At 42.0% G+C, this 13,374-nt stretch overlaps 2 protein-coding genes across 5 annotated transcripts in view; one reads left to right on the forward strand and one right to left on the reverse strand.

Annotated features, from left to right (window-relative positions):
- Window positions 1-9,968, forward strand: ALDH6A1 (aldehyde dehydrogenase 6 family member A1). Its single transcript, XM_038179530.2, has 12 exons — window positions 1-103; window positions 231-293; window positions 1,279-1,353; window positions 2,695-2,856; window positions 3,444-3,522; window positions 4,068-4,370; window positions 5,009-5,130; window positions 5,375-5,564; window positions 6,276-6,457; window positions 7,733-7,912; window positions 8,043-8,141; window positions 8,455-9,968. The coding sequence occupies exons 1-12, from the start codon at window positions 38-40 to the stop codon at window positions 8,557-8,559; spliced, it is 1,626 nt and encodes a 541-aa protein (XP_038035458.1). The 5' UTR covers window positions 1-37; the 3' UTR covers window positions 8,560-9,968.
- BBOF1 (basal body orientation factor 1) overlaps window positions 8,673-13,374 on the reverse strand; it is an 11,019-nt gene continuing 6,317 nt past the window's right edge. For 2 of the 4 annotated variants that reach the window (XM_038180792.2, XM_013101329.5), the window contains exons 8-10: window positions 12,862-12,966; window positions 11,160-11,222; window positions 8,673-10,612 (exon numbers count right to left, since the gene is read on the reverse strand). In XM_038180792.2, coding sequence (XP_038036720.1) covers window positions 10,504-10,612; window positions 11,160-11,222; window positions 12,862-12,966 — 277 coding nt within the window. In that variant the 3' untranslated portion in view covers window positions 8,673-10,503. Of the gene's footprint in view, window positions 10,613-10,710; window positions 11,223-12,861; window positions 12,967-13,374 lie in introns of those variants that run through there. The other 2 variants (XM_027459607.3, XM_027459604.3) reach the window with 2 other exon arrangements.

Consider the following 13,374-nt stretch of genomic DNA (forward strand, 5'->3'; position numbering starts at 1 on the left):
TGGGGGGGTGTGGGGGGGGCAGGGACCCTCGGCCGGCATGGCGGCGGCGGCGGCGGCGGCAGCGCGGGGGGCTTGGGGCGGGCGGCGGCGCTTGGCGCTGGGGGTGAGGCGGCGGGGCCGGGACCGCGGGGGCGGCTCCGGGAGCCTGAGGGGGTTTTGGGTCGGCGGGGAGGGAGCTGGGGAGGGGGTGCGGAGCTCGCCCTGACCGCGCCGTGTCTGTGTGTTGGCAGCTGCCGCGGAGAGCCGGGGCGCCATGGGTCGCCTCAGCCGCCGCCTCCTCCTCGTCCGCTGTGGTGAGTGCCCGGGGGGGTGTGGGGGGGTGGGGGCGTGGGGGGGCTCCTCCCCCTTTCAAATAATCCAAAATTGCGCTGTGAGGAGGCGTCGAGCTCGGGGCCTCGCCTGGCAGCCAGGTGCTGGCGTGCCCGAGCTCCCCTCCGGGGGCTGCGCAGGGTCTGTGCCTTGCTAAGCGCAGCCCTGCCCGTAACCACCTGCAGTGGGATTTGCTTTCCACCCGCTGCCCTGCTCCTACCTCCCTGCTTATCCCTTACCAGCCTCGCGACAGCTCGCACCTCAGTCCCGCTTTGTCAGCTTCTTGCAGCCCTTTCTGTCCTTCTTCTTCCCACTCATCCCCTTTCGCTGCCAGCACCTGTCCAAGCCAGCCCCATTTATCTTCCGAATTCTCCCCCTGATCTCCCTTCATTACACCACGAATGGCATCCCAACCCTCTTATTCCCCCTCCCTTATCCCAAACCTTCCTTTTCCTCTCCCCTGCACGTGAGTTGGGAAGTGGTGTCCTCCCTCCGTGCTGCCTGCCAGGACGATCCGATCGCTGTGAACTCAGCACCCACAGGTTCCTCACCCACAGCTGCAGAACCACAGGGGGGCAGGGAAAGGCCAGCTTAGTGCCTGCAGCTATGAGGTTGAAAGATGAACCCGCTTAGTGGTTTGATGGGAAAGGAACGTAGTACAGTTTGTACCGGGTGGGTGGAATCCTCACAAAGTGAATTATTAACTGTTTTTTTTTCTAAACATTTATGAATTGCGGGTTTTTGATTTTCTTAGTAACATAGTGTTTAAATAGATTGAAACAGCTCTGAACATAAGTAGCAATGTACTTTTTCTGTACCAGATTTTGAAAGAACTTTAGCCATTTTGCTTGAAAGTGGGGGAAAAATGAGGCTTAGTGGTAAATGAAGACCTACATGTAATGAGGCACATTGGCACGTGGGCACCTTGAGACAAAGATCACTCACTGGCCTGCGTTTTGTCCTCCACAGCCAACAACCAAACTGTTCATCGATGGCAAGTTTGTTGAATCCAAAACTACAGAATGGATCGATATCCACAACCCAGTGAGTGAAGCAGCCGCTGCTTATATACTAACGGTCGCTGTGCAGCAAGGGTCTGTGCTTCCATTGAATCGTCTGGCGAAAGGGGAAAGTATATGTCTGTCTTGAGAAAGCTTAGTCGTGGAGCTTAAGATGGATTTAGCACCGTGTAATTGCTTCTCAGTTTCCTCTTCGCATGAAATGTCAGTCTTAGGAAAGTGATGACCTTCTTTATCTCCCCTGTGTAGTAAAAGCCTGATCTCTGAAGAGGAAGCTTAAACCCTGCTTACTGTATTTTGCTCATGGAAAGGCTCTGTGATTAGTATGTCAGAACTTCAGGCGGCTTCCTTTCACCCCGTATGTGTGCAACCTGATACGATTTGATGCCAGCTGCATGTAAAGTCCTGATAGAGATCAATTTCACTCTCGGTCCTAGGTAAAAATCTTGGCAGCTGAAGCTTCTCTCCTTTGAGAAAATTTCCATCTCTGTGCCGTGATATTCACTGTGGATTTAGAGGCTGGATGCTGTGCAGTGCAAAATGAGCTTAGATGAGTAGCACTTGCACTTGCCTGAGTCCTGCACCAAAGGGCCCAGAATTCTGACCCTTGCAGTAAGCATTTGGACAGCAGTTTTTAAAACTTCTCTGTAAAGACCTATTTTGATGTGCTTTGTGGAAGTGTTATGGGCTGCAAGCTGTGTTCCTGAAGCTCATTCGGTCACTCTGGGGCAACCAGTGTTCTTTTTTTCCTAAGTAGCTTCTCTCTTAGTGACCTACCTGATGGTTTTGTTATGTCAAAGCAGACTTAATTTTTAAGTGTGCGTGAGAAGGAGGTCAAACCAACAAAGACAAGCCTTAAAAGCTAAAATACTATAGCACTAAGGTTACTCATAAAGATCTTTTTTTCAGCCTAGTGACCTAGGTAAACTAAGATCAGTGTCAATTGCACAATCACATGCTGCTCTTTGCAAAGCAACCTTGCTTTGTTTAATGCACAAGAGCAAATGAGCCAAGACGATAGAGAAGGAAAAGACTGTAGGCCACAGAAACCTTTCTAAAAGCTGAAAAATATATCAGACAAGTCACTTCAACTCCAACTTGGAAGCCAGCACTGCATTTACAGCTTTCTGCATGTCTATTCTGAGATGTGAGAGGGCAGGTTTTCAGAACTAGGAAATACATAGAATTCCTGTTGTAGCCCAGGCCTTTTGCCTGTTCCAGGGAAGGAATCTTTCTCCTTCCCCATGAGAAGTACATCTCCTTTTAGAATAAGGATATTAAGCATGTGGTGTAAGGTACTGTTGAATGGTTGTCAGGCACAGCTGGAAAAAGTGGAGTTTTGATGCAATTTGTTCTTTTCCACCAGGCCACCAACGAAGTGGTTGCTCGCGTACCGAAAGCTACACCCAGTGAGATGGAGGCGGCTGTGGCTTCTTGCAAAAAGGCTTTTTGGAACTGGTCGGAAACATCTGTTTTGAGTCGCCAGCAAATCTTCCTGCGTTATCAACAGCTCATCAAAGACAATCTGGTGAGACACATCTATGTGTGATGACTGTTGCTGAATGCCTTGTAGCTGACTCAGTGAATGACATTGAGAGACTCGGGCTTTAACTGAATTCTTGATGAGGTCTTGCTACCATAATTGAGCTGACAGAGTCACCCTCATTTAGAGGTGAGGCAAAGCACTTTCCAGGCAGATGTGGGGAACAGAAGCAGTGCTTCTTCAGGAGTATTATTCTGCATTTGTTCCTTTTACCAAAAAAACACAGGAGGAACTTTTAGCCTGGATGGAGAATGTGCCAGTTGACAAAGACAAGTGGGAGAAGGATGTTAAAATGTTTTTGGATTCCACAAATTTTTGTGTCCTTGTTGTGACATGTGAAAGCAATAGAATATAAGTCAACCTACAGTTGTTTTTTGTTCTTGTTGTTTTTAAATATCGCCTGTGCAACTTAATGGCTTATTGTCCACAAAGAGCAAATCAGCCCATGCAGGCTTTCCCAGGGTCTACTCAGACTGTTCAGCTGATGTTCAGCACTCTGTAAACTTAACCCTGCACTCTATGTCATGGCAGGCTCTCCAGTAACACTCATAAACTTTGTTTTCCATTTTCAGAAAGAAATTTCAAAACTCATCACCTTCGAGCAAGGGAAGACCCTGGCTGATGCTGAGGGAGATGTGTTCCGAGGCCTCCGTAAGCTGCTGGCTCCTCCTGTTACAAAAGGGGCTTTCAGATCCCTTAGGAAGGGAGGAGGTCTCCTGAGCAACTGTTTGCTCCAGGAGTCTGTACATGTAGCTCCCTTCATAGCCTCCTTCTGAAAGAAAAAGGGCAACTGTAACTCTTAACCTGAAATGTTCCCTTAGATGGAACTTCCTTAAATCACTTCCAATTTTTAGATCCTTCCTTTTCCTGGGAGTGAATACAAATTGCTGTAAAAGGATTGTTCTCAAATGGCTACAACTGAACCACAGTGGGTACACTAAAACCACATCTGTATTTTGACTGGGGCTGTTGTGTCTGTGCTCCTATCACAGTGGCATATAATGTACTCAGGAGAGAATCTGTTCACAATGAGCTCACAGTACTTGGCAGATCAAAGGGATTTTCTGGAGCACAATGAGTTTTAAGTTGTGGGAAAAGGCTGGAAGGAAGACTTGGGTCAAGGCAGTGGTGAGAAGGGAGTTTGGGGACTGACCATTAACAGATCACCCAGTGGCGTATTGCCCTTTCTGCTGCAGAGGTGGTGGAACATGCTTGCAGTGTGACATCCCTCATACTGGGAGAGACAATGCCCTCCATCACTAAAGACATGGACACTTACACCTACCGTCTGCCTCTGGGTGTGTGCGCTGGCATTGCGCCGTTCAATTTCCCAGCCATGATTCCTCTGTGGATGTTCCCCATGGCTATGGTTTGTGGGAACACGTTCTTGATGAAACCATCGGAGCGTGTACCAGGAGCACTCATGTTCCTTGCCAAGCTGTTTCAGGATGCCGGTGCCCCAGACGGGACCCTGAATATCATCCATGGACAGCATGAAGGTAATAATAGCCTGCCTGGGAGGTGGCTGGAGTTTGTAAGTGTTGTGGTGTATGTTTAGTGGAGGTACTAAAACAAGTTGGAGTGTCTGATCCTACTGCTGATAGATAGGTTTGTAAAGATGCCTCAAAACTCTTGATGGAAGGGAAATGGGGTGACAGGGAGATCCTCTAGCATGTTGCGTCAAGTATTTTGGGAGATTCGGTGGCAAGAATTTTGGGAGCTAGTGTCTGAATTTTCAAGGTATGCAAGTGTTCAAATTCTCTTTAGCTACCTAAGCTTCAACTGAAATAAGCAGATAAATCATCTTGGTGTTCACCAAGGAAGACTAAACAAAAATTAAATGCCTCACTGACTATGCAGTGGCCACCAGTATTTTAGTTCCTAAACAGATTATCTTTTATCAATTTTTTTTATCAATTAAATTCACAACCCAAGGATACAAATAACCAATGGTAACTCTGTTTCAACATCGCTTGGCCACCTTGGGAAAGGCCACCATGAGCACTGAAATGTGACTCAAATGTAGGAAACAGAGGCAAGAATTCTGATAAGATGCATAGACTTAGCAATGTGGGGATGGGGACAGAGGGAAATGTTTGTGCACCACGATATATAATGTATTATTTTCTATTTAAAGCTGTGAATTTCATTTGTGACCATCCGGATATCAGAGCAATCAGCTTTGTGGGATCTAATCAGGCTGGCGAGTACATCTATGAGAGAGGATCCCGGAATGGCAAGAGAGTCCAGGCTAACATGGTAATGCCACCGAACGGAGCACACGGCAGCACACAGACTGCCTCTATCTATGCACGTTGAAACAGAACACACCTGTCAGCAGCAGAAGCTGACTTTGTTGCTGATAGTTAAGTGTGGAGGCTGCACTTCTTGCCAGCCTGCTGGTAGCCATCAGAGCTACTATATCAAGATACTGCCAGAGAGCTAGAAAAGAAGTGGGCAGGGGTGGTTAATGATGGGAGACCTTATGTGTGTTATATTTCAGGGGGCAAAAAACCATGGTGTGGTGATGCCTGATGCCAATAAAGAGAACACCTTGAACCAGCTGGTTGGAGCTGCTTTTGGAGCAGCTGGCCAACGCTGCATGGCCCTGTCTACAGCAATTCTAGTGGGGGAAGCACAGAAATGGCTGCCAGAGCTGGTGGAAAGAGCCAAAAATCTACGCGTAAATGCAGGTACAGGCTCAGATAATGTCTTATTAAGTACTTCACTTCTGTACAGCTGTGGCTTTTTAGGTTGGTGTATCTGCCATGCTGTGGTGTATCTATCCCTTGAAAGCTGTTAGCTCCATCAGTTTGATCTGTAGTTATGGGAGCTAGCACATTATCTGGAGTGGGACAAAGCCCTAGACTTGGAGTTAGGAATCTGTAGGAAAGCTTGACAATATAACTGTGATGCACAGTTTATAGGATTGGCTTTGTTTTAACTGGAACTTTGAGGTTATGTTGTATGTAGAACACAAACCTACCATTTATATGACAGTCTTAGAGATCCTTCCAATTTGTAGTAAGCATGCAATAAGAGCTAAAAATGGAAACAAGCACTTTAGAAAAACTAGTTGTTAATTCTAGAATAATTATCCTGACTTTCATTTATTTTCAATAAAGCCATGCAAAGAGGAAAACTTTCCTTTCTAAGAAGGATCTGTTTTTGAATTTTAGCATTCTGGTGATCTAAAAGTATGCTTATACCTTCTCTTCTTTCTTTATTATGATTACAAGTTGCAGACTACTACCTCAGTTCATTAACACCTCAAATCTTTGTTCTGTGTTTCAGAAACATCAGATTTCTCATTTTTTTTCCTGCCAGCGGAGTTACCTCCATCATACCTATAAAGAGGAAGCTGTAAGAGTTAATTTATTTTTTTTGTCTCTGCCTCTTTACAGGAGACCAGCCTGGAGCAGATCTAGGGCCTCTAATCAGTCCCCAGGCTAAGGAACGTGTTTGCCATCTGATTGAGAAAGGAGTAAAAGAAGGTGCAAGCCTTCTTCTGGATGGACGTAATATCAAAGTGAAGGGCTATGAAAATGGCAATTTTGTTGGACCAACAATCCTTGCCAATGTCAAGGTAACATAACCAAAACTTGATGCTGCATACTGCAGGGTCACTTGACAAATGGGTTAGCCAAAATCAATCAAGAATCACCAAGCAGAAGTCTCATAAATAGCTCAGCCTTCTTTTGCACAGTCCCAGTGAAGTGCTGATTGTAATGCTGTTGTGGAGGTGATGAAAGAATCCAGGGGAGCAGAACAAACTGAATAGAGTTGATAATCTTAACTTCATGGGAATGCAGCCAATTAAAAGAACATATGGGCAGTTTGTACTGTGTCAGACTAAATATCCATCGAGCACAGTGTACTTTCTGTAGTAATGGCCAGCAGCAGATGTCTAAAAAGAGCGTGACTAACAGCCAAACATAATCTTCCTTTTTTCCATTACACATTCCTGCAATTTGCAGTGTAAGGACTTGTAGAAACAGAAGTTAAATATTTGTGGAAGTCTTTGCAAGAGTAATTATGGGACAAGGTACAAAAGCTCTTTGAATAATTGAATATATTCACAGTTTTACTGAAACAGCCTCTCAATATAGTGCATGGTGTGCAATAGATGGATGCTACTGGGGGGAATATTAATTGTGGTCCTTTTGGTGAGTGATTACATGATAATGCACTGATCTTGATAGTTCTTCTGTTGTACTTTTTATTAGGATTTTATGGATTAAGTGCTATCATATATTTCAGGCTCTTAATCTGTCTCCTAATTTAATTTCATTGTTTTAATTAAGCATCTTAAAATAATTTACTTTCCCTTTGATGCATTGTAAATATTTAGGTATTCAGTAGTAAAAGTTTCACTGAGATTTTTTGATTTGTACTTTTTTATACACTAATAAGGTTATCAGTAGCCACAGAAAACTCATCAGATGAATGTTTTGTAGTTTGTTGTGTTAGTTATTAATGATTAAAGTACTCTAACTGGTGCTTTTGTATTTGTCAAATACTGCTAATTATGAGACACAAATCCTGGGCACTGACTTATAGAGGAGTAAACTATTCTGAATTAATCCTGGCTTTAATCAGCCTTGATCAAAGGCCTAACTTAGATCAGGCAGGCAGTAGAAGCAGAAAGCATTTTGGCAATTACAAATGGTGCCCTCTATAGTGGACTAGATAGATAGCAGGGCAGGGGAAATGGTGGAATGGCAGGCAGGACTGAAGGATGGATGGCCTGCGGCAATGCAGTGTGATGGGTGCTCCTAGGAATATCCTGAGGATGAGCAGCATGTGTGTTTACTATATGCTGTTTCCTACAGTCTGCTTTTTCTGCTGTTTGTCTTGGCAGCCAAACATGACTTGCTACAAGGAGGAAATCTTTGGGCCTGTCTTGGTGGTTCTGGAAGCAGACACTTTGGATGATGCAATTAAGATGGTGAACAATAACCCCTATGGAAACGGAACTGCAATCTTCACCACCAATGGAGCCACAGCTCGGAAATATTCTCACTTAGTAGATGTGGGGCAGGTATGTTCAAGCTAGATTTGTTCCTACAGTTGTTGTTTACACCATCAGCCATCCAGCTATAGTGACTAATCACTGACTCTCTGCTACTTCTTTATCGTGTGATTAATATGGCTGTTTTCCTTTGCTTTAGGTGGGAGTCAATGTTCCAATCCCAGTACCTCTGCCCATGTTCTCTTTCACTGGTTCTCGTGCTTCTTTCAGAGGAGACACTAATTTCTATGGCAAACAGGTAACTTGCGGATTCACAGTACTCTCTTGATTTGTGATAAATCAGGTTACAAATGGCAGTGGGGAGATGCTCATCAGATCTCACCTTACTGGGTGGAGATGTAAGAAGGGAGCAAGAACTAAGTATCAAGTTTTCTCAGAGGACCAGAGTCTTTAGGGAGCTGTTGAAAGGAACAGACTGACATGAATTGCTCCTACAGAGGAAAACTCAAACCTTTGCAGACAGAGCAAGAACTGCTTGATAGATCTGTGGTGCAGATCTGAAGAATTCCTAAGGCCAAACATCTGACCCATGTGTCTCTCCTTTCTCCCAGGGAGTGCAGTTCTACACACAGCTGAAAACAATCATTTCTCAATGGAAAGAGGAAGATGCCACTGTTACCAAGCCTGCTGTGGTTATGCCAACTATGGGGAACTAAATCAGCCTTCACAGATGCTGACCTTGGTTCCCTTCTCCTTCCATGTTGCACTTTCCAGCTTTGTCCTGACTGTTATCATTTCCTTGGGAAACAGAAAGCTCCATCTTTTATGGGCCTCTTTTTTCTGTCTAGATCAGGCAGGCTCATATAACGCACAGTCTGAGTTTTCTGTTGCTGTCAGTGTTTTTTGGCTAGCTGAACACAATTTTTTTTTTTTAATAACCTGTCAGAGGAAAAAAATCTAATTGAAAGGGAAGACAGATGGGCCTTAACTTGTGTTTCTTTCCAGACCCTCTGAACTTGAACACTACTCTGCTTTCCACTGCAATATCTTTAGCCTTAGTGACTCAATACTGGCTACGTCTTGTAGCAGTTTTCTTTACCACTTTCTTACATGTTAAGATTTTAAGCTAACCTTACTCAGATGAGTACTCAGTTTGAGTGACATAACTGGGACATCTTGGATGTCTCATAGAAATGACTTCTACGTACAACGAAGACAGCAAGTTTGGGAGTTGAAAACGTCAGTCTTTCATCTGTTGAGCAGTTCCCAAAACACTTCAGAAATGGCTTGCTAAGCATTTTTCAGAAAAGCATCTTTGATTGCTTGTCTGAGGATGAAAGAAATTCCTGTATGGTACAGTGACCTTCACTGTGCCTCTGACAGCTTGAAAACTTCTGTTCCTGTTGTGCATGCAGACTGTATTCTCCAGCTTGCTGTCAATTTCATTATACCTAGAAGTTGGTTGGTGCCTTTTTACTGTGCTAACAGAAATGTGCCTACAGGTCCTGTAAGATAATGAAACTGTGGAAGCAGAAACGTGTTTGTATGTCTTGCATCACAGGATCATGTGAGTCTGGGTGGTAAGAAAAGTAGACAGGTCAGTAGGAAGAGAGAACATGTTTTAATCACAAAACAGCCAGGCCTGTTTTGTTTCTTTTCCTGACTATCGCTATATTTCTTGTGATTGACTGACACCTTGTGACATTTGCTCAAACACACTCATGTTCCCTAGGGACTGCAGGTCCCATGACAAGAGAAGGGTAAGTCTTGGGATACCCTGTTCTTAAGAATATGTGCATTTAGAGCTGGAGAGCCTCTACTTTTATTCTTGCATCCTGGAAGATGCTGCAGCCATGAGGGATCTGCAGGGAACTCATTCAAGTACTCATGAAAAAATAGTATTATTCTAATGATTGTAATCATTACCTGTTCTAATTAAACAACCTGAATGTGAAGACTTTGTATCCTGCCTTCTGACAAAGATTCCTTGTAAGTGACAGTTATGTATTTAGTGGATCCACAGCAGTTACTCTTATGTTTGTATCTTACTTTTTCTTCTGCTATACTCTAGAGGGAAATTCTCACCTTGCAATTTGATTGTGAATTAAAAAAAATTGCTAATACATTTCTGGAGAAAATGACTGTTCCTTGGTAAGATATTCTGTAGGTGTTACATTGACTTTATTCCCCTTCACAGAGGCTGGTCTGTGTTTCCTGTAATCAGTGTACACATCTTCCTTTTTACAGTATCTCAAGGGCTTCTGCACTAGTATCTTCATACAGCATTTCAAGGAATGCCTTGTTTCTATTTCCCACATACTTGATCACAAAAGCTCTCAAACTTCATATATACAACTCTATTCCTAACTGAAGAAGTATCTCAATCAAATTACAGCAACACCTACACAGAGTTCTAACCACTTCAGTGCTGTGTATGGGGTCATCGTAGCACCTGGCTTCGGAAAGAATAAGATCTTTATTTTAAGGAGGAGGAAAATTGGTGTATTTCAGATGAATTTTAAATTTGTAGTCAAAGCAGCAGCATTAACAGATGGAGGATTCAGAATTGCAGCTTTGTTCACAAGGTAACTTCCAAAATGAAAAGTGCAGATGAGTCAGTAATTGCTGTGGATATTGTTCACTTGAAGTGTACAGCTGCCTTACTCTGTTAACATCTGAATACGTGGAAGGATTGCTGTAGAAGATGATGACTCTGATAATTCAGCTTGCTGTGTAACAAATACTAGGTTGGAAGAAACGTTTTCTGTGCTGCAAAGGTAAAATATTTAAGGTAAATCACCATTAACACATGGGCATCCTTTCATACTCCAGGGAAAGGAATATTAAATAATAGCCTCTAATATTGTCTATAGTCATTCACTTTCAAATCACCTTCATTCTTCTTCCTAATCAGCATTGCTATTCTGACTTTTCTGTTGCCTTACTAAAATACACTATCTCCTTTAGAAATTCTAAAATCCTTCTAAACTTCTATAACAACATCAAGCTTACCTGCTGCCTGAAGAATTGCAGGAGTATCCCTGCACTTTCGCCACACCTGTGTTCTAGAAATTTGTAGGAGCCTTTCACTTGTGTGCAAATATCTTTTCTGATTATCTGCATTTCCAACAGCATTTTTAAATCAGATTATTTTAAATATACTAGAAATACAACTTGTATCTGCCTTTCAGTTAGTGAAAGGCCTTTTTAGATCAAGCTGCAGATGCTCACTGATGATGTACCTGCTTCATCTCACTGCTGGTACAGCTTTCTACTGACAAGTTGTTAAATAGTACAGCATAATTTAGCATCTTACCCGACTTCGCTTTCTTCTTTAGCATCAGCTGGAGCTGAAGTAGCCAGAACTCTGCTGTACTTCCTGTAAGGAAGAAACGAATAAAGTTATCCTCATCTAAGGGTGGTGTATGCTCAGCCAGGTTTCTAATCCCACATCAAACTCCTGATGTTTCTTACAATAAACAGCAAGCAAGAAGTGCCAGGACACTCGAGCTATTGCAGTACACTCTCTGAAATCAGCACTGTGAATTGAATGCGAGTTCAGTTCGCTACTGAATTTTGTATTAATGATTTTTCCATAACAACTAAAAGTAAACAAGGAGCACTCAAGCAGAAATTGCATAGGCAGAGGTCAGTGCTGCTGTGTGCTGTTTCTGCCCTTTAGTTCACTGCTACCTTTACAAATACAGGGGTGACTATTGCTTCATGTTAAGCAGAGGTCTAAATAATCCTTTCTACCACTGTGAAGACTATCAAAGATTGACCAAAATATTATTCCGTTTCCTTCCTGATTCCCAGTGGCCTGATTTATTCTTCTAATAGATATATAGAACTGTGTGTTCTATATATTTTTTAGAGTAAGAAAGGCTGTCAGCACATGTAGACAAATTATTGGTAAATAAATAGCATTTTATGTTTCCATACAACAGGTAGTAACGTGGAAGAAAACTTCTAGCCTCCTATCCTAGAATATTACTTAAATAATATCTCACTTAGAATGCACACACAAAATAGATTTTATAATAGAAATCTTTGAAATTAACAACAAAACAATAATTTTTATCACAAATCAAAATGAAGTATTTGTATCCCATTCCTTAAGCGTGTCTACCATACAGCTTTACGTGTATTTTTGTATGTTGGCAAATACTGATAAGAGGAGTTAAATTGGGACCATAAAAGCTAACAGATTAATCATTTAATTATGCATTTCTTATTCCTGCTGTAATAATTTTAACCAAATTTGTTACGCTCTATTAATGTAATAAAGTTTAAATTAAATTTAAACAAAAGATTTCTAAAAATAACAGAGAAGATGATATTCCACCCTGTTTAGCTCTCAAACTACATAAAAAACTGTAGCATTTTAGACTTCTCTGTGGGCACTCATGCATTCCATCAAAAATTCTGTTAACAGTGTATAATGTATTTAATGCAGTTTGACTTCTGAATTTCCAGTGTAAATCCTATTTTAGACATCTTTCATATCATGCTCCCAGGTTTCTTATGCTGACTGCAACCAGCATATGGTAAGTACCCTTTCAATAACCTGGCTGTGGATATTTGTATTTTGTAATACTGGCTAGATTGCTTTATGGTTTTCTTATTAAAACAAAATATATAGAGGGAGTGGTACTGTCACAACATGCATTATCTACTTGTCTGATAAAAATGGATAGGATTTCATTAATAACTGAACAAAATTAATCCCACTGCACTGAGCAAAAATAATTCTGTCTTCCTCGGTACTATCAGAAGTTTATTTCCACTTGCTTTTCTTTTGATACTACACACAAAGAACTAGCAGTATAGTCTGGTGCCTGTCGAAATTTGTATAAATCACCTTTTTTGTAAGGCTACAGTATCTCACACCAAGCCACACAGCTAGACTTTTAAGCTAGATGCAGAGTCTCCGGGAATCCCCTACTCTGGAGCTTGTCAGCCAAGCTTTAGTAACAGGGAAAGCTCTGCATTCCCCTACTGAAGAAACAGAGTATTACCATGGATTTCTGCCATTCATTTTGGCAAAAAGTAATCTCAGAACATGTTCTTTTTGTTCCCATGTCAACTCACTGATATCCACTTTTTCAAACTGTGCTTTCTCCCTGAAAAACACAGAAAAGATCAATGCATTAGGAGGAAAGGCATATCTCTCTTGGATTCTCTATGTGTAAAAAGGGCTTTAAACTCTTATTTCTGCATTGCTCTTGTTCAGCTATTCGTAGCATGTAAATTCAGAAAATAAATCAGTACTGTCTTTCCAACTTCTAAACATATGGGTCTCTAAACTAGACATCAACATATTCATTTCAAGCACATTTCCCTTTCCTTGCTTCTTTCACTGTTCAAACATAAGAAACTAAATATATATCAAACTAATTTTTATTCTCATAATTTTTTATTCTGGCATATGGAAGAACAGTTGAACAAAGACTATTTGCCATCTACTGGTTGCTTCTGTTAAAATGATCAGCAGCATAGTAAAGAGCTCCTAAGATGTTAATTGTAATTTT

Source organism: Anas platyrhynchos, chromosome 5 (assembly GCF_047663525.1).
Source record: "Anas platyrhynchos isolate ZD024472 breed Pekin duck chromosome 5, IASCAAS_PekinDuck_T2T, whole genome shotgun sequence".
NCBI classification, from domain to species: Eukaryota; Metazoa; Chordata; class Aves; order Anseriformes; family Anatidae; genus Anas; species Anas platyrhynchos.